The sequence below is a fragment of the Anguilla anguilla genome, chromosome 14, assembly GCF_013347855.1.
Source record: "Anguilla anguilla isolate fAngAng1 chromosome 14, fAngAng1.pri, whole genome shotgun sequence".
Taxonomy (NCBI): Eukaryota; Metazoa; Chordata; class Actinopteri; order Anguilliformes; family Anguillidae; genus Anguilla; species Anguilla anguilla.
In genome coordinates this window covers 25,885,688-25,907,805 of record NC_049214.1, presented here as the reverse complement: position 1 = coordinate 25,907,805, position 22,118 = coordinate 25,885,688, and the positions used below count along the sequence as shown (strand labels likewise).

The 22,118-nt window shown below is 43.1% G+C and overlaps 3 protein-coding genes across 5 annotated transcripts; 1 reads left to right on the top strand and 2 right to left on the bottom strand.

The window, feature by feature from the left end:
- Positions 1–1,586: 1,586 nt before the first annotated feature.
- Positions 1,587–8,604, bottom strand: LOC118212298 (regulator of G-protein signaling 7-binding protein A-like). Its single transcript, XM_035390024.1, has 6 exons — positions 7,926–8,604; positions 6,910–7,076; positions 4,989–5,119; positions 4,391–4,532; positions 3,754–3,824; positions 1,587–3,617 (listed from the first exon to the last, which is right to left on the bottom strand). The coding sequence occupies exons 1-6, from the start codon at positions 8,073–8,075 to the stop codon at positions 3,526–3,528; spliced, it is 753 nt and encodes a 250-aa protein (XP_035245915.1). The 5' UTR covers positions 8,076–8,604; the 3' UTR covers positions 1,587–3,525.
- Positions 8,605–11,567: 2,963 nt separating this feature from the next.
- LOC118212296 (E3 ubiquitin-protein ligase RNF180-like) lies at positions 11,568–16,849 on the bottom strand. 3 transcript variants are annotated; one of them, XM_035390021.1, is made up of 7 exons: positions 16,734–16,849; positions 15,812–15,910; positions 15,092–15,184; positions 14,004–14,831; positions 13,579–13,813; positions 13,075–13,200; positions 11,568–12,446 (listed from the first exon to the last, which is right to left on the bottom strand). In XM_035390021.1, the coding sequence occupies exons 2-7, from the start codon at positions 15,890–15,892 to the stop codon at positions 12,247–12,249; spliced, it is 1,563 nt and encodes a 520-aa protein (XP_035245912.1). In that variant the 5' UTR covers positions 15,893–15,910; positions 16,734–16,849; the 3' UTR covers positions 11,568–12,246. The 3 variants fall into 3 exon arrangements, with proteins under 3 accessions (XP_035245912.1, XP_035245911.1, XP_035245913.1); XM_035390020.1 differs by having other exon boundaries at positions 16,730–16,844; XM_035390022.1 differs by having other exon boundaries at positions 11,568–12,443; positions 16,730–16,844.
- A 2,343-nt stretch (positions 16,850–19,192) lies between these two features.
- Positions 19,193–21,108, top strand: LOC118213156 (5-hydroxytryptamine receptor 1A-alpha-like). The gene has a single exon (XM_035391881.1). It carries the CDS (start codon positions 19,347–19,349, stop codon positions 20,568–20,570), a length of 1,224 nt encoding a protein of 407 aa, XP_035247772.1. The 5' UTR covers positions 19,193–19,346; the 3' UTR covers positions 20,571–21,108.
- Positions 21,109–22,118: the final 1,010 nt, after the last annotated feature.

The following is a 22,118-nucleotide window of genomic DNA, read 5'->3' as shown; positions in this document are numbered from 1 at the left end:
CTGGGAGCGATCCCAGATCCTTCTGACCTTTCGCTGACCTCTGCAGCCTGTTGGCAGTTTTTGGGAGGTTGAAGATGAGGGCGAGAAGGAAGCTGGAAATGGTGTTGTGTACAGAACACATTGTTCTCCCCTCTCTCTAGAGGGCGAGAGCATTTCTCTGCACTGCTTAATAAACAAATACAAATCACTAGCTTGTACATACAGTAGTCCCCCGTATTAATAGGTCAACAGAAAATGATTTAATATGTTCACGTACGCACACATCTGAATGCGTGCTGTTTTAAGAACCATGTACAGCTTCAGTACTACATTGTGTTTAATCTACCTTCATTCAACACGAACCTTACACTTCTAAACAATTGTATGACAAAAGTTGTATGGTCTATAGGACCCACACTTTCGAAACATCTGTGAGTAATTTATTTTTGCTATAATCTACTTGCACAGGAGCAACAGGGGCTGCAATATGACAAATTTATAGTGCATCTGAATGTTTCTTGTAGTCGAGTAGTATTGCTGCGAAAAGTTTTGAGCATTGGTATATTTGTTATCACTCAAATAATAAATGCTCAGCTTATTTTTGCCTTTTTTCACAGCAATTTAACATGCCAGTAACAACAACCAATAAAAACCAGTAGTCAAGATTTACAAAATGATGCATTCCACGCGGATGAACTAGAAGTAGGCTTTTGGAAAAAGCAAGAAATGCTAAACCATCATTAGATTTTATGTTTTATGTAATATTTTATGCGATTTCGTAAATGTGGATGTAGTGTTACTGCGGTAACTAATTCCCCGGCCCCAGAATAATTAAATTCTCCGCATGTCGTCTTAATGAACGGGAAAATAGGAGGGTGTCAACCTCCGTCAGTACGTTTATGAAAGTCAATTGAATCAAAAACTGTGAAATGTCGCCATCTAGTGGTGCATAAATTACCGAATCCCGTGGAGTTAAGTCTTCCACGTTGTAGTCTTCCGGCAAGTCATTACAGTTCTGAAAAAATGAAGTGATCGCCCCATATTTTTGAATAACAATCACGGTTATTTCTCCCACTATTGATTGTTGAGCCCTTCCTAAGCAAATACATTGTTATTTTTATTATATTTTTATAGGCATTAACTTGTTTACATTATTCAATGCAATGCAATGCAATGTATTTTTATTATTTTGACCTGTAGTTATTTTCTGCAAATGAATGTTCTTAATGACAATATTGCTGTTAGGAATTCAAATGTAATAATTAGTTCATAAAAGAATATGGATAAATTTTAAGGGCACATACCCACTGTGAGTCTGAACATTTGATATGGTCGCTTAATTTGACCAAAGCTGAAAACATTTTTAAAGCCAAACTTGTACAACACAAGAAAATCAAGTTTACTTCAATACAAAAAGTTTATTAATGATACAAAATCATCTGAACTTTATAAGGACCTCCAACATTCTATACTCATTCAGTAGTATACTGACAACCCAAATGCTTGCTGTGTTCTCTGTTCTATCACAAATACCAAAACAAACATAGCGTAAGTCCCTACTCACAAAAAAAAAACAGCGCTTGTGCACCTATGCACTCATTTCCATATTAGACAAGTGAAACATTTTTATTTTGGCATATTTAATGAGTAATGGCTTCATTGAGAGATTTTTATTTGCTGTTGAAAGGCAAACCAGATACACATTTTAGGCACGTGGAATAATAAATGATAAGAATGATTTGGATTCAAATAATAATATAATGAAACTTGCAAAAACAAATAAACTGTAATTAATTAAAAACAGAAAAGATTCAAGGGCGTTGCATTCGCATAATTGAAACAGAGTTTTGTAAACCCCTAAACTGGACTAATTAAGCTGCCACAAGTTTAGAGTCGCAGACACATCGAGTTCAGAATATTTCAAAAACATCTACTCCCTTGATGGAAAAAATTTCAGGGGTGTTTTAAAACACCAGTGAAACTTCACCCGCAGAGCAGTAAAAATGTATAATAATTTGAATATCACCATAAGCAGTCATAAGCATATTTCTCACTTTAAATTCTGCTTACCATCTAACAGGTAATTTAATAAAAAATGCGAATGAGTTTTAATCTTCTGCTCATTACCTGAACCTTTCTTTATTGCCAACTGACTCCTCCAGAGGGTTATATAGACACCACACAAAAGCAGAGTTCTGGGATCTCTGTAGATGTATATGAGAACAAAGACTTATAAGAAAGTAATATAAATCTATAAATATAAATATAAATCAAGCAATGTTGTAACATACTGCAAAATGGGATTATGTATAAAAAAAACTGAACGTGTGGTCACACCTCAAACACACTGCAGTATTTAATTATTCAATGTTTCTGATCTAAAATAGACCACCAAACTTGTTCCCCAACAGCATATGCAAGAAAATACGCTAATTAAAACCAATCAAACTAGAATATGCATATTAAGATGAATTATTGATTAGTTAATTTTATCCTGGCAAAAAAGCATGCAAAGAAAAAAATGAAATTAAAATAAAATAAACCACTTCCAGTTTATATGAAAAATGTTCTGAACAAAGGAAAAAAGGTCAGTTCTTCCACAATGAAAAACTCTGGGGATATGCATATTGTAGAGTGATGAAAATTCATGTTTGAAAATTCACGTTTGTACCTACAACTTAGGGTCAATAAACCGAAGTCGATGTTTCATTTTGGTTCAAAAACAGTGCTTTTAGAAAAGAAAAATGCACGGTTGACGCCATTTATTTCATCTGAAACTCCAGTTGTAGCATTTCAGAGCCTTTTGGGTGTTCAGTAACGTTCAGAAACGGGGGATCCGCGGGTATTTTGACAGCATGAGCTGTCTGGTTGATGCATTCGGTTTGTTGATGCCTTGAGGAGTTATCACGAGGGATTCTCAACGCAATGTATGCAGCGTGCGGCGGGGACGCCTTCGAGCACGGAAACGCAAATCACAAAATTCAGAATCAGAGAGATGATACAACTGAGAAAACGAGCACGTTATCACGTTCATAAGGAAGAAGCGGCATCGGTATGAGATCTGTAATCTGTGTGATATAACGGTCTTTCCTGCTCAGTAATAATGTCCAGTGTTAATTCAGCTCTAACTTTGCTAATTTGGCTCTTAACAAATAACCTTTGCTTCCACTCTGGAATGTGGGACCAAATGTTATCTGTTAAGAGTTAAATGAACACTGGACATTTTACTGTGTGGAGGCAAATGAACAAGCATTAAATTACCTCCGGTACAAAAATGAATGAGAAAAAATATACTTCAGTCAAAATAATACTTCAGTCAAAATTATAGTAATTATATACATATTTAATTACCGTTTAAAAAAAAAAAAAGAATTATATTTGTATCAGAAAATAAAGTTATAAAATGAGCAGCCTTTTCATTAAAAGAATGAGCTGTCTGGCCAATGGCAGTAAGCTTTGAGAGAGACACAAGCGCTCAAAGACCTCATTAAATAGACACTCAGTTACAGCATCCGGGGCAGAGGTCAAGGGTTGGAGGTCATGCTCTCAGCTGGAAACCAAACAGCAGGAACCAAAGAGACACCTCTTCCTCTGTCTGGCCACGGGGTAGGGAGTGAGGTTCAGAAGGCTGCTGTCATCTAAACACACACACACACACACACACACACACAGCAAAGTGAGTAACTTACTGATTTGCAAACAGAGATAACACAAATATGGCAGCGCATTACTAACACATAAGCGCATATAGACCCTTGTGTGATGAACACACACCTTGGTTCTTCAGGGGTAATGGCAGAGTCTCTCGCAGTTTGCTCAGCAAGTTTTTCATCTCCCGCACATCCCTGAAAGATAAATTATTATGGTTATGTTTGTGGGCGGCAGTGTAGTATAATGGGTAAGGAGTTGGTCTTGTAACCTCCCCGGTAGGACACTGCCATTGTACCCTTGAGCAAGGTACTTAACCTGCATTGCTTCAGTATATGTCCTGCTGTATAATTGGATACAATGTAAATGTGTAAGTCACTCTGAATAAGAGCATCTGCTAAATGCCTGTAATGTAAGGTAATGTAATGTTTGTATTCTCAGCTATTTGGCGATATTGTTCTAATTCTGCTCCATAAGAATTATTGAATAGACCTGAAAACGGAGGGAGAGGGAGGGGGGGGGGTGGAGACAGAGAGAGAGAATGTGTGTGTGTGAGTGTGTTGAGAACACAGAAAAGGAGAATTAAAGTTAAATTATTCCCTTGGGACTTGGATTCAGAAAATGCGCATCCTGCCAAGGTGAATATCACATTTAAGTGTTCCCATATCAGAAAAGACAGTTTAACTGCACATGCCGACAGTCAATTGTGAAGACAATTACTGAGATCAGTGTACCCACACAGTGCCCCCCCTCTCCCCCCAACCTCTCAGTGCTCTCCATGTCTGTGTACATCAGCCAGGAATAGTGCAGGCAGTCCATAGGGGGCGACCATCTGTCCTCTAGAATGGGTACATCCGAGCTCTCATCTATCCTGCAGTCCACAATGGGCTCGGTGTCAGACCTCCCTGCAGAATTACACACGCACACACACACAAACACACACAGACCACACACAAACACAAAAGAGAGTCAAAACAGCTCAACGCCACTGTGCTGTGTCAGTGCTGTACAGGGTTATGCTGTGTGTTTGCTGTGCTGTAGGTGTACTGTGCAGGGTTATGCTGTGTGTTTGCTGTGCTGTACGATAACTGTGCAGGGTTATGCTGTGTGTTTGCTGTGCTGTAGGTGTACTGTGCAGGGTTATGCTGTGTGTTTGCTGTGCTGTAGGTGTACTGTGCAGGGTTATGCTGTGTGTTTGCTGTGCTGTACGATAACTGTGCAGGGTTATGCTGTGTGTTTGCTGTGCTGTAGGTGTACTGTGCAGGGTTATGCTGCATGTTTGCTGTGCTGTAGGTTTACTGTGCAGGGTTATGCTGCATGTTTGCTGTGCTGTAGGTTTATGGCACACAGCTCTCTCTTACCTTTCCTTTGCAGCTGCAGGGATCCCAGGAGGCAGACGGATTTGAGCATCTCAGAGATGTACATCTCCAGGCAGCACTGCAGCTGGATGAAGAGCCTGCATATCTCTGGAGGGATCTCCCCGTCTTCTGGGCTGCAGAGATGCACAGTACACACTGTGATGGGCTACTGTGCTACACTATGCTGTGCTACTGTGCTACACTCTGATACTCCGTGCTGTGCTGCGCTACTGTGCTACACTGTCCTGTGCTACTGTGCTACACTCTGATACTCTGTGCTGTGCTACGCTGTGCTGTGCTAATTTGCAACACTGTCTTGTGCTACTGTGATACTCAGTGCTGTGCTACACTGTGTTGTGCTACTGTGCTACACTGTGATACTCTGTGCCATGCTACACTGTGCTCTGCTACTGTGTTAGACTGTGCTACACTACTGTGCTACACCGTGCAGTGTGACTGTGCTACACAGTTCTGCCAGGTTTTTCTAACTGCTTTAAGACCCTGCCAGAAGGTTTAACAAAGACCATAAAACAGGGGTAAAATAGCCGTGGCATCACCTTACTGACAGAAAACAGAGAAGAAGTCCAAAATTACAGATTACATTCTTAACAACCAACAGAACAATGCAGATGTTAACGGGCAGATATTTGCTGGGTAAATGTTTATGATCCCTGTGGGAATTACTAAGATGTTGGCAGAAAGTAACCACCAGGCACCATCTGTTGGTTGTTACCAATGTGCTCTTGGAGTGGTGGAACTCTTCTCTGTTTTCTATCAACTAACATGACATAATTATCCTTGATGGAAATTTTTTTAAGGGTGCACAAGGGGTGGACATTCTCTGTGTGCCAATGATAACTGATGATGAATGAAACCTTACTTAAACAAGATGTGTTGTACATGTGTGTGAACAAAGGAAATGCCTGCTTGAACTGCACAACTCTTACTATCCTGTAACTAGTAGGACATGCACTAACACTAAGTCATGTTCAGAATTACTGATCACTGTCTTGTGCAATGATCCATGTGCACCGAAAGAAAAGATCAAAGATCAAAGATCCACTGCCATATACCACTGTATGTATGCCATGTTTTTCAACATAAGCCCAATCTAAGAGAATGGGTGCTTTCTTCAAGTCCATCAGAGATGATTGGCACCTTCCCACTGTATGCCTGGATAATGTAGAAGAACCTGTACAACTAAACTGCACTGTAAACATGTACATGTGGTTACATATGGCCATATGGGTCATGTACCATGTGTTATCTGTTACATGCTCTATTTTCAGTAACATTTTATATCCTAGATATAAACTATAATGAGATTACCTTGTCAAAATGGTCATACTTCCAGTTAATTTCTGAAACATAGACACGTCTTTATGAGTCTCAGTTCTGAAGTTCTAAGAATAGTCTTAATTTCCTGAAGTTGATTTTGTTCTATTTTTTATTTTTTCATAAATTGGTCCGTTTCACGTGGATCCGGTTTAGAGCAATATAACTTCGTTTGGGCATCCTTCCTAGGAGAAATCTTGACATAACGAGCACTGCTTTGATTAGCCACAGGGTGGCGCCATAATCCATTCCTATTTTGCCAAGGTTGATCGGGGAGGGGGATCATGTGATTTTTAAAGGGCTGATGCTCAAAAATCATGCATATTCAGGTAGTGAGGTAGTGCCACAGAAATGGTGGTACAGTTTTGATCATCATAGTTATTTTCTGCAACTTCAAAACTAGTTCAACTAAATTGGATTTCCCACCACACACACCGTAATGACTGAACAGGTGATCCATATTTCCCCGACATCCGTCTTCTCCGGTGGACCACACGAGTATCAAGTATCAGGACCAAGGACAGCTCGTATCTCACGGTTATCTAGCAATGTCGCAAGAAATTCAAACAGACGTGCTCAGCTTCCTTACCCGTAAATTACAGAAAGATGTTGGTGTGCGGTGCGAGCCATCTCGCAGCCTTTGGTTCTAGTCTCGTGCATTTCCGCCCGCAGAGAGGGACAGTCGATCGATATCTCTCCGATGGAAATGACCAATTCGCGATACAGCGCCACAAGTGTGTTGAACTCCTGGACCGTCTGGAAAACGATTACAAAAAGCATCATTCTCGTTGAAGTATAAATCTTAAAAAATGAGCATACTACTTGTTATAGAGGCAGAGCCCATGTAGCTCGTCTGAACACTTTGGCTGGACGCCTAGGACAAGAGCGCATAGATGCTAACATGATTATCATATATTCTGCCTTTAGTGCAGCACTGTTTATGTTTGCACAAGAAGGTACAATGATCGATCTTTCACTGTCCAGATCGGAAGACCGCAGAACATACTGCAGGTCTTCGATGTATGCATTGGCTATTGTTTATGGCTACCTTTTTATATTCACTTGACTAATCACCGTCTTCAACACTGCGATACTAATCACAATCTCTGTTATAGGCTAAATAACATACGGCATTGTTTATTTAGGTGCAGTGCGGATTAAATGCTTTTTGAAATAGGCTAGATTACAGTACCCGAATGACAAGTCTACTAATAAGCTTCAGAAGGTCCATTGGAGTGTGAGAGTTTGAGTATGAGGTTGTTGACTGGGCTTGCAGGATCTGTAAAATTGCATATTAACCGTCTTGACTGCTGCACATGAATATAAAATCATTTAGCAACGAGATATGTCAGTGCGTGTTAGATTATTACGTTATTTAATTAATGCTGAATGCTGCTACTCAATGCTAATGACAATTCGACCTTTAACTTCAAATTTAGCCATCCATCACTGAAATACTCTGTTCAATTTATTCTAAACACAATAAAATTGTTCGCAATAAAATAGTGTATCTGCACATGTCGCGAATAGACATGCTGTTGATAGCTGAGCTATGCCACAGAAACTGCAACAAAAAAAAAGCATAATGTTGCAGGCGGCACTCACCATCCTGCAGTCCTCCACCGCGCGCACGGCTTTTCGGGCGCTCTCGGTGCTTTTCCTGCGTTCTGGGTCCCCGTAAGGCGTCTTGCTAATTTGAAATATGCTCCCGGTGGATCTGGGACGGTTTTTTCTCCCATCTGGTGCAGAACACATGCATACACATCCACAAATAAAACCTACGGCGATGGATACTCGGTTTGTTAACGGCTGTACACCTTTTATTGTTGTTCTGGTTGTTCGAGGCAACAGTGAGCGAATCGCTCGGCGTTGCCTCTCCTCTGCAGTCTGTCTGCCACGCAGTCGTCAGCGCGGGAGTGAAGGGTGCGCGTTCTCCACACCGCGCTGCATCTCACGCACAATGCGAATCACATTCAGCGCCGCACCAGCCTGCTCGCGGTTACGAGTTCCCGTGTATTACTGCGGAATACAGACACTGGGGTTATTGACAATGCGAGCTCCTCTCTTTATTAGCCTGTCATCTAAAAGCAGTACTCGAGTACATTTGAATCAAGTATACCCGATGGCCATGCACGTAGGCGGTGTATCGATTTTTATTTATTTATTTTTTATATCTGCAATAGCCGCTCGCGAAGAGTTTCCAAGGTCTTTTTTTTTTTAGAATGAACCTAACCTTGGGCAGAGACTACGTTCAGTAACTAGCAATCTGACGTGACTGGGAACGCTCCACACTCGTAGGCAATACTGATGCGATCCGCCAAATGGCCCCGAGACGATACAAATACCAAATTAAATGATAAACAGGTAGGGGAGACCTAACGCTTTTAGGGTTTCACTTAAAGTTATAAACACATATTGACCCACAAACACGATATCCCTTTAGTATGATTGTTGACCATCAGCGTAGTTCTAGGACACTGTTGTTGATTGCAGTTAACCGAAAGGACCATAAGTAAAATGTTACAACTTGCCCCGTAGACGGGGAAAGTAGGACCATAAGTAAAATGTTACAACTTGCCCCGTAGATGGGGAAAGTTCAAACAAGTCCGGGGCACATTACAACAGTGGTGAACAACAGACTGGAAATAACCTTAATGCAATGAAAGGTTGGTGAATCATACATTTCATACCCTGTTCACACTTTTCACCTTTGATACTTGTGTGGAAGTGGCCATTATTTAGTCAAAGCACATATGACACTTACCATTAAGTGATGAATATCTCCAAAGACAAGGATAAGAGTAAGTCCTCTCCACAGTCAAGTAGCCAATATATACAACACTTTAGTTGACACTTAAAAAAAAAAACAAACCAAAAAAACACTTTTAATAATTAATGAAGAAGTTTTCAGACAATCCCACCACATATGCAGGAGAAGTGCATTGTTACAATACCTAAGTGAAAACAAATATCATTCTAGCTCAGGCGCAACTACATAAAATGTCCCTGGTTGAACATGCCCCACATTAGTTTGTGCCCCGGCCTCACCTAGACATGAACATGTGCCTGTTGGTTTGTAAAAGTGCAGCCAGAAATGTATATGCTATTCATATTCTGCTTTTATAAAAATACCACTACCATTATTATTATTATTATTATTATTATTATTATTATCATCATTAATAAGACATTTCTATTCAAAGCTCAACTGAAGCATCCCATGATGCTCAGAAGGCTAGGACCCAGTGCTTGCTGAGGATTGGTGGGCACTTTCTGACTTAACTCTTCTGCTAGCTGCCATAGTTTATATTCTGTTGCATTTACAGAAGTAGACTATTCGCGTAGCCTAAATTATTGCAAATCAAGTGTTCAAATCACTTTACATGTCACCAGCTGCCCTTTAATGGGGCAAGTTCTGGTTAAATATTTTATTTAGAATGAGTTGTTTTCCTGTGAGTTTACAGCCTCCTGAATGCTCACACTACTGGTAGTAGATAATGAGGATGAAATAATCAAAACAATAAACATGCACAGTTAAAGCTTTGTATTTATTTAGCCATATTAACTGTTGTAAATAAGGAAACAGGTTTCAGAACACAGCAGCAGGTATGCATTTAACTCTTCCAGTTATCTCATAGGGAATTACCATCCATTTGCAAATCAGTTGAAGCCATTACATGGCACCTGTTAAAGCCATTTAATGGCGCTGGACCTTGAAAAATATATTGTAGAAAACTTTCTTTTTTTATACTCTTAAATTACACTCCTCCTGTGGCTGTAAAATAAGTGCTGTGTAAGCATGGGTTTGAAAACAATTGTAAATGTAAAATTATAAATGAAAATTTACTTTATGACTCAAACGACAATGCATCAGGTGTTATCTAAGAATTCAAAAAGAAAAAAAAATTCTCAAGATATATATAAATATAAAGGCAAGGCACTTTTTTGGTTCCTGAAACTACAGAAAAGGGCAACATCAATTTAGTACCAAAATCAACCCCTAAAAGGCAATGTTTTCTTAAATTCCAGTTTAAACGCATATTTTAAATGTAGAATTTAAGCCAGTGGTGTCAAACTCGTTGCCATGGAGGGCCGTGTGTATGCAGGTTTTCATTCCAACCAATTAATGCTGCCTTAATTGAGTCCAATTACTCATTCAGCCATATGCGTTTAACTGCATTGAAGCACAGAATATAAGAAAATTTTTATTTAGACAATGCGGGTCACCATAGACGTCGGGTCACCATTGTGCACAAACCTGCATCCCTAATTCAGCAAATAATTTAACTAATCATATAATCAAGATCTGAGGCTGGAATGAAAACCTGCATACACACGGCCCTCCATGGCAACGAGTTTGACACCACTGATTTAAGCCAACAGGTCTGGCTTGAGGAAGTAGTCCTGTGGTGCTGTACATACAGACCACGAAAAACACACAAAACCAGGTCCTTACAGCAATCTGCAGCCACAGCTTCTAACTTCACTACAGAAGCACAGAAAGCTTCACCAAAGTGACATCTTAGTAACTCATCGGTTAAGAACCCCGTCATGTGACACGGGTGTGAGAACCGCACACGTGCACATCAGACCATGAAAGAGCATCAACAAAAAAGAAAAAAAAACACCCAACTCAATAAATATTCATCTCATACCACTAAAAATAACACCAATCAATGCTCTACGCCAGGGCTACCCCAACCCAGTTCCTGTAGATCTACTGTCCTGTAGGTTTTCATTTCAACCCTAATTTGGCACACCGGACCCTAATTAGCAGCACAAAGAGATCTCCAGCTGTTCAGTGAGGTGAGCTTCGTTAGTGTTGGAGTGAAAACCTGCAGGACGGTAGATATCCAAGAACAGGGTTGGGCAGCCCTGCTCTACGCAGTGAGGCCCACTCTGTTACGATGGACAGCATTAGCAAAGGGGCTAGAGAAACCTCTCAGCCTTTTATAAAGGACAGCCAGCCCCGCCACTTCCTGTGGAGTCACATGACACTAGTCACTGGCCAGGTCTCCGGAGAAAAAAGACCCTCGAACCGACAGCCACGCAGGGCGGCCGGACGGGCGAGTGGGTTTTTTTGTTTGCTTTGTGTCCGATGGCGATGAAGCGCGTCGCTGTGTCTTTTCTGCAAGTCCTGAGCCGTTCTGCTGATGTGCGAGTTGTGAGAGATAGACGTGTGCATAGGTTTTTACTGTACGGTAAACATTTGACTTCGAGAAGGGCAGTGATCTGCGGTTTTATTTAATGGTGATCTCTGAGAAGGTGAGAGGAAGTGTTCAGCTCTAATCTGCAGAATACATTTACTCTTCAGACAGGATGTCGAACTGTGAGGTAGCCCTGGGACAAGTACCGTCTGGCTCTGTTCGTGACCTTATACTTCTGAAGAAACAAATTAACTAATGGAGGACTGAAAGAAAATACCTGGGCATTCCCTCTGTGAAGTTCAAGTCAGCGGTGGCGTGTTTTTTTGTGGGAAGGGAATTTTACAGAATTAAGTTGCATGAGCACTTTCACACACAGCGTGCAATACTTTTTTCCCCAAAAAGGGAAGGTGAGCCACAGGAGTTCACTGCAGGTGGAAGGTGAGCCACAGGAGTTCACCGCAGATGGAAGGTGAGCCACAGGAGTTCACCGCAGGTGGAAGGTGAGCCACAGGAGTTCACCGCAGATGGAAGGTGAGCCACAGGAGTTCACCGCAGGTGGAAGGTGAGCCACAGGAGTTCACCGCAGGTGGAAGGTGAGCCACAGGAGTTCACCGCAGGTAGAAGAAGAGCCGCAGGATTTGTAAAGTGCTCAGTGAAGCCGCCATTCGAATTGCTGCCCAAGAGGCACAAACCTCAGATGTTTGAACCAGGACCACTCCTCTTCCTCCTCTTCTCCCTCCTCCCCCGCTCCTCAGCGCCCCCGCTCCACAGCGCTGGCGTCAGAAGGAGGAGAAGAGGAGGAAGCAGAGGAAGAAGCAGACGGACAGGCCGATGAGCCAGTTGATGGAGCGGATGTAGACGAGCACTACACCCTCCACCCTCCAGCCGCGGGAGTTGGCCGTGTCCAGGACGCCCAGGCCGTACCCGCCGTGGGGGAAGAGCCGCCGCCCCGCCGGGCTCGGCTGCCTCCGAAACCCTGCTGGGGGTGGGGCGGAGAGAGCGTGAGGGACACGCACAGGCACAGACACAGGCACAGGCACAGGCACAAGCGCAGACACAAGTGCAGACAAAGACACATATAGACACAGGCACAAGCACAGACACAGACACAGGCACAGGCACAGGCACAGGCACAAGCACAGACACAGACACAGGCACAGGCACAGGCACAAGTGCAGACACAGACACAGGCACAGGCACAGGCACAGGCACAAGTGCAGACACAGACACAGGCACAGGCACAGACACAGACACAGACATAGACACAGGCACAGACACAGGCACAGGCACGTCTGCTGAAGAGGATGAAGACCCATCATTTCTCACAGGTAACTCGTCACCCATTTTGCGACAAAGCGAAACTGCACGCTAAAAATGAGGAAGCAACCCTGAACACGAGCTCAGTAACGTGCCGTGATGTCACATGCTTACAGAGCATGCTCAGAACACCGGATCATAAAGGAATATCATCATTTTGCAGCCATTAGACATGCCTTTAGCCAGTATCCTTACACAAAGCATCACAAGGCTATCGTGTTACAGTGCTGCAATGCTAGCCTGGTTACTCCCTGTGGGGACGAACACCGGCTAGGTGCTGGCAGACTTACCGCCGAAGATGTGGAAGAGCTTCCGGGTGCTGGGGAGGGGCCAGCGGGAGCACCCGGACTTCTGGAAGTTCTGCTTCCGGCTGAGGTAGAGCTTTGGGAAGAAGGTCTTCATTGTGTGGCTGAGCTCTGAAGTAGGAAGGCAACGGATTATCACAGCTGGGTGGAGGAGTGGGAACTGTTCTACACCACAGATAACATTCTCGCAGTTTTGCGCTAACACTCAAACATTCTCTCAGTTCTGCGCTAACACTCAAACATTCTCGCAGTTTTGCGCTAACACTCAAACATTCTCTCAGTTCTGCACAAACACTCAAACATTCTCTCAGTTCTGCACAAACACTCAAACATTCTGCTAGTTCTGCACAAACACTCAAACATTCTCCTAGTTCTGCACAAACACTTAAACATTCTCGTAGTTTTGCGCTAACACTCAAACATTCTCTCAGTTTTGCGCTAACACTGAAATGCTCCAGCAGGGCGGCGCTGCAGTCGCCGGGCCCTGACCTTTCTGGAAGAGCACGTGGGTGATGAGGGTGCGGCAGAGGGGGCAGGGGGTGCTGGCGGCCCGGTTCTTGGCGAGCGTGCGCAGGCAGGGCTCGCAGAAGACGTGCCCGCAGGGCTGGCACATGTAGGGGCTGAAGAAGATGTCCAGACACACCGCGCACGTCAGGCTCTCCCTGTCCGCCACCGCCGCCACCACGTCCTCGTCCTCGCTGCTCGTCACGTTTCCCATCAGCCCCTGCGTGGAGCAGGGCGGGGTCAGACTGAATCCAGCTCTTACCTGTGTGTGTTACATTAGCTGTGAATCCAGCTCTTACCTGTGTGTGTTACTTTAGCCCTGAATCCAGGTCTTACCTGTGTGTGTTACTTTAGCTCTGAATCCAGCTCTCTCTCCTATGTGTTACATTAGCTCTGAGTCCAGGTCTTACCTGTGTGTGTTCTTGCAGTCGGCTCTGTATCCAGCGCTCTCTCCTCCTCTGTTTCCTCCTCTGGCTCTTCAGACGATTCCTCTCTCTCTTGCTGAGCCTGGGCGAAGCCACGTGGGTGACCACAGCCCTGTCCAATTGCAGGCTCCTAAGAGGCGCGGTCTGCTCCGCCCCTTCCTCTGTCTCCTCCCCCTCGTCCGTGCTGGTCAGCGAAGGCCGTCGCCTCCTCAGAGTATACACTTCCTGGACGGGCGTGGTCTCCGGCCTCTCTTCCAGCTCCGATTGGCCAGCAGCAGTGGGGTGCGGTTGGGGAAGGGCAGACCCCGACTGAGCCTCCTCACCGAGTGGGCGTGTCAGTTGGGAATCTGTCAAACTTCCGGATTGGCCAGTCCAAGCTCCGCCCCCGCCGCTACAATCCAAAGCGCGGGCCTTCCTGCGCGCTGTTTTAACTGGCCCTCCGGAACACTCTGGAACTCTCTGGTTTCTCTGTGGTGCAGGCAAGGGGACCGTCCCACCGTTAGAGAGGCCGGCGTCTGCCTCGTGCGGCCACGCCTCCAGGGCCGTCGGCCAGAGCTCACAACCCGTGACGGCCGGAGGGGGAGGGGCCTCCCAGGCGGCGGCGGCAGCTCCGAGGGGCGGGCGCACGGCACGGCTCTCTCGCCCCGCCCCCCCGGCGGACCCGGGCCGCCTGCAGTCCACGTCCAGCCGGCTCTTGCACAGGTGCACGGTCAGGTCCAGGCCGCAGGGGCACTTGGCCTGGTTGACGAAGTTGAAGCCGCCCAGGCGGGCCCTGCAGTGCTGGCAGCTCAGCCGCCCCGAGGTCCAGCGGGCCTGCGGACGCAAAACACACACTCAGTGTCCTCACAAACCAGGTGTGTAAACTCTCCAGCCAGTCACAGCACCCTCCTCTGCCTAAGATCCGTTTAACATAATCTTATTCATTTAACTCCGACCAGTGATTCACCAATCTGCAAGGTGATGCTAACTGCTCAATAACGTAGGTTTACACAGTACAGCAATTACTTTAGTACCCTAGTGTCTGTGCTTTGTGTTGAAGAGTATGCTATTTACGTAACAAAGAGCTTTCTTACCTGATGGATAGACGTCAGGATCCAGGCGGGCAAATTGTCAAAGTCCATGTGCCAGACTCTGCACTCTGTTGCCACATTGTCAACAGCGTCAATCTACCCAGGAAAAACATGCCACCTATCAGCCTCGGTTTTGCAGAGATCAAACCTTAGGCCCACTCTGTCACAGTATTCTCTGAGGAGACTTCAGGGTCTCCTCACGTTTTGATTATAGTCAGATTCACATGCTGATTCAGCAGGTTTATCCTGTAATAGAGATTCTGGTCTGGCACCTTATTAGCCTTTCTGTCTTGAGACTATGGTTTGATCTGAACTAGTCAGCTATGTATAAGTTTCTTTTATATTGCGAGCTGGTTGTCCCCAACTTAAGCAATCATTGCAAACTCAACTTGTCCGTGAACATGCACAAGGTGCCCATATTTAATATAAAATGCACCTCAGAATTAGCAGGATGCAAATTCCATAACAGCTAGCACAGCTAAGTTAAATAACTACGGTGTGACTTAAATGCAATTTTTGACAAAGACTGCGACTAAAATAAACGACAATTTGACATAATTAACAGTGTCCTGTAGAACAACTCTAGGGAGACAGTGGGAAGGAAAAACCCTGGAAAATGTTGAACAGGGAGGATTCCCACTATTTACGATTATCATTAGGAATCAATGCACCAGCAGCATCATACAAATAACGTCCAATGTTAGAAGCACATGCAGGACGTACCGTAAGCAAGCAAGATGCATCCACCACGCATTTACGACACTTCCTGCAGCGAAGTACGGACACCTTGCCTGATGTTTCCATGTTCACCAGCACCAAATCCTGGAATGAAAACCTGTTAATGACCATTCCCTGTCGTTCTGATTGCCTCACTGGTCAACGGTTAAATTCATAACATTGTTAACGTTATCTACAGTACAAAGAAAACACGTGTATGTTATACCCACCCGTGGTGCAATGCCATGTAGTTACTATGACATTTTAAACATGCTTGTTTTCGTTTGCGATTCTATTGTTAAATCGTGGCTGTAGAACAAAACAGTTCATAACTTCCAGAGAGGTAGAATTAGTGACTGGATATATCACAAAGCTAGCAGGTCAACTTAGAGACGACGAAAAAAGCAATGTCTTCATGGCTTACCAACTTTAACATTACAGTAACTCAACAACCTGTAAGTTAGCGTACGTGGTTATTTTTGCAGATTTTACAGTTTCTAAAACATTCCCAAACATGTCTGCGCGGAAAGCTGATGCGCTAAGTTCTACGCATGAATAGCTAAGCAGACTAACGTTATAGCGTTGCTGTTAGACTAACTACCAAGCTAGTTTAAGTAACAGGCTAAGGCAGAAGTGAGGCTGAGAAACTGCTTAACGATGTAATGTATTTTACAAGAAACTTGTTATTCGAGTAGACATTTAACAGATTAGATACAAACTGATTTGACACATACTGTTAGCTAGCTACATTCAAATATATAGCTTCTCTGACTTAGCAGCTACTTTAGCTAACTAACATAAGCTTGTCCAATAATACATTTTGATCTCGACGCTCCAGCAACAGCAGAAATAACAGTGTATACTAAATCCAATATTACGAAAAACGTTAATATAATATGTTAAATGTAAAAATATTACATTTACCTACACAAAAATGTAATTGAAGCTTCTAAAACAAAAACCCTGTTCCACAACACTCCTCCCCCTGTTGTTTTGCTGCCGCTAGCCATGCAAAGTTAAGTTAAAAGGACGGTGACGTTAACTATTGACTACGGCAACGCAGACGTACCAAACCACCACAATATTGCAAACGTTACAAACCGCATTTGCGCGTATTGGACCAAGCGTAACCCAAGACACTTACAGAGCGTTACATAACAATAATAATAATAATAATCATAATAATAAGGCTGTTGTTGTTGCTTCTGCGTAAGTTTTATTTTGTTTATTTGATAATCTGTATTTCATTTTAGTCAAATTAAACAGAGGAAAAATGGTCACCTTTATTGCTGAAAAAGGTTTGACAATCTGGCGGGTCAGTTCTGTTCTACAGTGAAAAAATTGTCGGCTTAGGGAAGGACACAATTTGAATGGAGGATATCAAACATGTGCTCCGATGAAGTTTGTCCTAAAGATTGTGAGTTACAGATTTTCATAAAACGTTAGCTACTTCCCTCGGCTGTTACTAGGATAAATATATCACTGATATGTTTTTCTTTAGCAACTGGTGTGCCTAAACAACATGCCTTCCTTCCTTTCTTTCTTTCTTTCCTTTTTATTTGTGTCTTTCTTCTTGGTCAGTTGTTTTGATTATAACACATTTGCAGATGATGTTATGGGAATAGATGTATTGTAGTCCTTTAATATGATTAAATATGATTAAATAATACAGATACAAAATGTTTGGTTAATTAGATTTACAGTGCAGCAAACCCCAAATGAAGGCTGTTGCTAGGTAGAAATTGTGTTAGTGGCATCGGGTATATCTGCACGCTGCATTATCATAATGCATGTGGCATAACCTGGTCAGCTTTAAGTAAGTAATGACACAAACAATTTCAATAAGTTTCATTAGAGAAAATCAAATAAGACCTGAAAACTCAGTAACTGAATATTCGTCAGGTGTTCAGATTCTTCCTGTAACATCTTGAGAGTCCACCCCTTCCTCACCACCTACTCATCTCAGCTCTGTAAGTCCAGGCGCTGATCATCTCCCCTCTGGACTTCTGCAGCTCATTGCTCCCTTCCAGCTGGCCTCCCTGTCCCTGTCATCAGGCCTCTGCAGCACATCCAGAATGCTGCTGCTCATCTGATCTGCAACCTCCCCAGACTCGGATCGCTGCAAAGTAGAAACCTTTGTGTGTGCTAGAATTAGTGCTAACCTTGGGACAGCACTTTTGTATGTTCAACATACTCTCAGTACCACCCTCCCCCCCAACACACACACACACACACGCCAATATCATGTTTTATGTTAGGTTCTGGCTCACTGGTGATGGAATTAACTTCCCACTGCAGTCAGAACAGCAGCAAACCTGCCTGAAGACTCACATCTTCACCACTTGACCCCCTTTTGATATTCTGTTTTTACCTTGTGTTCTGTGTATAACTGTGTGTTTTCGATCTATATAAACCTCATTTTGTTACAGTCTAAATTGTTATTTGTTATGTTAATATTGCTCTTAATGCTGATTATAAATGGGTCTATGTGCCTACTCAGCGGTACCCCATTTTTGTATTCCTGAGTATAACACTGATGTTTAGCCTATCTATTACTGTTCGCTGCTCTGGATAAGATCGTCAGACGAACAATGTAATGTAAGGTAATAGTGCACGATATAATCGGCCAAAAACAGCGTTGAAGTCTCCACGAGCCAGACTCAGAGAAACGCTCAGAGAGCGTCTACGCGGTTTATGCTCACGCCAGGTGGCAGCAGCAGACTTCCGCTGCGCTCGCGGAGCTGACCACGGTGCTGAGATGAGAGGTAACGGACGCGCCTTAGCTCCTTTCCCAACAAGTTCAATGTTGTTTTAGCTGTACATGCGAACTCTTATATTTAGAAAAAAATAAGAATTGACTAAAAATGAACAAAATTTTTCATTTGATTGGTCGAAATTGCCCAGACAAATATACCGATCATGTAAGAAAATCGGGTTACTAAATAATATTTACATTAAACAATTTTGATAAACATTTATTTGCGTTCTTCCGTCTCTTATTTGTGATTAAAAAGTCATTACGATTTTAATAACATTTTTTGTTTAATGTACATTTCCCGTGTCGTCCATGTCTTCTGTGCATAGCCTATATAATACCTAAATGCTATTCGTGCACAGATGTTGATAACAATTTGCATTGACCAAAAAATTAATAAAACGCAACACATAGTCAACAACCTATTGGCTATCGTCCTTAAAACGAGACAGCTGTAAATGATGTTGAAGGTAGGCAATTTAGAAAAAATGAAGAAATAAAACAAGCAAAAATAGCTTCCTCATGTCGCGTATTTTCTGAAAATGAAAGACTTGTTTGGAGAATGACTACTGAAAAACTGTGTACCGTTCTCTCAGTCAACTGACGTACTTTCCACCGTTGGTATAAATGAATTCACATCGTCACCAGCCGTCAGTGATACCCAGACGTGTGTTACCAAGACTCCAGATCACATCACCACCGGCTCTCTCTAGGATGGGGTAGAATTGGACTGTAGTGCTTGTGCGAGGGGTTGAAGATTTCCGTCGTGGTCGATGCTTACTCGAAATGGAAAGTACAAACAACACAACATTTTCAGACGGGACCGGACTGAACGAGAACGCGACTACTTTATTCAAAGTGGCCCTGAGTTACCAAATCGTCACCTCCATGTTCCTTGGAGCACTTATTCTCTGTGCCATATTTGGAAATGCGTGTGTGGTCGCGGCCATCGCTCTGGAGAGGTCCCTCCAGAATGTGGCGAACTATCTGATCGGATCGCTGGCCGTTACGGACCTCATGGTATCGGTGCTGGTGCTGCCCATGGCGGCACTTTATCTAGTCTTAAATAGGTGGACCCTCGGTCAGGTAACTTGCGACATTTTCATTTCTCTAGACGTGTTGTGCTGCACATCGTCAATACTACACCTATGCGCAATAGCTTTGGACAGATACTGGGCTATAACAGACCCCATAGATTACGTGAACAAAAGAACTCCTAGACGCGCAGCCGTCTTAATCAGCGTTACCTGGCTGGTAGGGTTTTCTATATCTATCCCGCCGATGTTAGGATGGAGAAAACCTGAGGACAGAGCAGACCCTGACGCCTGTAACATCAGCCAAGATCCCGGGTATACCATCTACTCGACTTTCGGCGCGTTTTACATCCCGCTGATTCTAATGCTTGTTCTCTACGGGAGGATATTTAAGGCTGCCAGGTTTCGAATTCGAAAAACAGTCCGGAAAACGGAGAAAAAGAAAGTTTCGGACAAGTGCTTGGCGGTGTCGCCAGCCCTGTTTCACAAAAAGACTAACGGGGAGCTGAGCAAAAACTGGAAGCGGAGCGTGGAACCCAAACCCAGTTCGTGCGTAAACGGCGCGGTCAAACACGCTGAAGACGGCGAGTCACTGGAGATCATTGAAGTTCACAGCAATTCCAGAAATCACCTTGCCCTGCCTAACACTCCACAGTCGGCTGTGTGTTTCGAGAACAGAAACGAAAAGAGCACAGAGGCCAAGAGAAAAATTGCCTTGGCCAGAGAACGCAAAACAGTAAAGACCCTTGGTATCATAATGGGAACGTTTATTTTGTGTTGGTTGCCATTCTTCATTGTGGCTCTGGTTTTGCCCTTTTGCCCTAAGAGTTGCCACATGCCCGCGTGGTTGTGGAACGTGATTAACTGGCTTGGCTACTCGAACTCTCTTTTAAACCCGATCATATATGCGTACTTCAACAAAGATTTCCAAAACGCTTTCAAGAAAATTATTAAATGCAAATTCTGCAGACCCTGAGCATAAACTGTCATTTGCTTTTCCTGCAATTAAGTTGCTGACATTGGACCATTTAGTTTTGTTACCATGTGTTAAAAAACTGAATATAAACGACTTTGATTATTATTATTATTATTATTATTATTATTATTATTATTATTATTATTATTATTATTGCTGTCGTTGTTGTTGTTGTCACAGTCGTCGTCGTTGTCCTGATCTTCCCGACCATAAGATACCTACTAAAACGCCTGATAAAGTCGACCTGTGTAGTTATGGAGAAGCCTTTGTTATCAATCTCAGAAACGAAATCGTCATTGATGGACATGGTGCCAGGTTTTTCAGGGTGTTTATAAGCTTTACATTATCCGGAGGAATATAAAAGTACAGTTAGTGCCATGGCTTGCTTAGAATTTTACATTTCCATGAAGATGCATCTCAGTGTATGTTAGGCATTGTGATCATTTTGATGGACCAGGAGGAACCTACTGCCCGAGAGTATCATCACTATAGGTTTTGCTTCGTCCCGTTAAGACAATAAACAACTTTGTGACAGACAGATGCGTGCGTGTGTCCACTTTGTGTACTTAAGCCGCAGCTCTCAACAAATTATCGCAATACACATTCGTTCAATTAACGTGTATGCTCAGTTTTTCGTTTTATGAAGAAGATCGGCTAATCATGTGCTTTTAATGGGACATTACGCGCACTAAATGAACTGACACAATTTGATGCGCGTATGGAAATTCAAATAACGATCAACAGAAATAACAAATCAACACTGTAGCTACTTTTCTTAGATACACAAATATACGCGCGCGTGATATGCATTATGTTATATGCCTTATATGCATAAATGCATTATACAATAACAATAATAGTGCTTTAAGAATGACACAAATAAGTTACATTCCAGGGAATTTGGTTCTCTGTACCACTAAATTGACTTAACAAATAGAAAAAATGACACGACACGTATTATTGATCAAAGGGCAACTACTGTCTGTGAGTTAAATTGTACATTCCTTTGATTATCAAGATTGTGTAAAACCAAACTGTCTATGTGGAGTAGATCATAAGTAATACGCGTAATGAATCAATTCAGGACCATAAATGCAATGTGTTTTTCATCACAGATAATGAGTGTGTGTGCGTGTGTGTGTGTGTGCGTGCGTGTGTGTACAGATGCGTGAATGTATTTAACAGCATGTGTTTGTGTGTTTTGTGAGTGTGTGTATGCTTTAATACGCGTGCTTGTGGGCGTGAATATATTGTTGGCTCATAGCTTTACTGGGTGTGTCATTCGTTAGTGCAGTGTAAATTTCCCTGAATTTATATATATATGAAACGATGCAGCAGAGTGAAGTTTATTGCATGATTTGAACAAGTTAGTTGGAAAGAACTCATAGTGCCAAAGTTAGAAAAGGAAAAGATGAAAGGAGTTGATTCAGCAGCACGCCGCAGAGGCTGCGAGGAGAGGGAGTAGCCATTAGCCGAAGCGTCAGATGTTCGCATTATCCCCAGTGGGATTCGCGCAGTTCTTTTTTCTTAAGACACTCTCCCTCCGAG

Coding starts and splice junctions, on each gene's coding strand:
- LOC118212298 (XM_035390024.1), bottom strand. CDS start 8,075: ATGTGTTCTGCACCAGATGGGAGAAAAAACCGTCCCAGATCCACCGGG. Junction 7,077..7,925: donor CGGTGGAGGACTGCAGGATG/GTGAGTGCCGCC, acceptor ATCGTTTTCCAG/ACGGTCCAGGAGTTCAACAC. Junction 5,120..6,909: donor CATCTTTCTGTAATTTACGG/GTAAGGAAGCTG, acceptor GCATCTCTGCAG/CCCAGAAGACGGGGAGATCC.
- LOC118212296 (XM_035390021.1), bottom strand. CDS start 15,892: ATGGAAACATCAGGCAAGGTGTCCGTACTTCGCTGCAGGAAGTGTCGT. Junction 14,832..15,091: donor TCCTGACGTCTATCCATCAG/GTAAGAAAGCTC, acceptor TTGCGTCCGCAG/GCCCGCTGGACCTCGGGGCG. Junction 13,814..14,003: donor GACTGCAAGAACACACACAG/GTAAGACCTGGA, acceptor TGCTCCACGCAG/GGGCTGATGGGAAACGTGAC.
- LOC118213156 (XM_035391881.1), top strand. CDS start 19,347: ATGGAAAGTACAAACAACACAACATTTTCAGACGGGACCGGACTGAAC.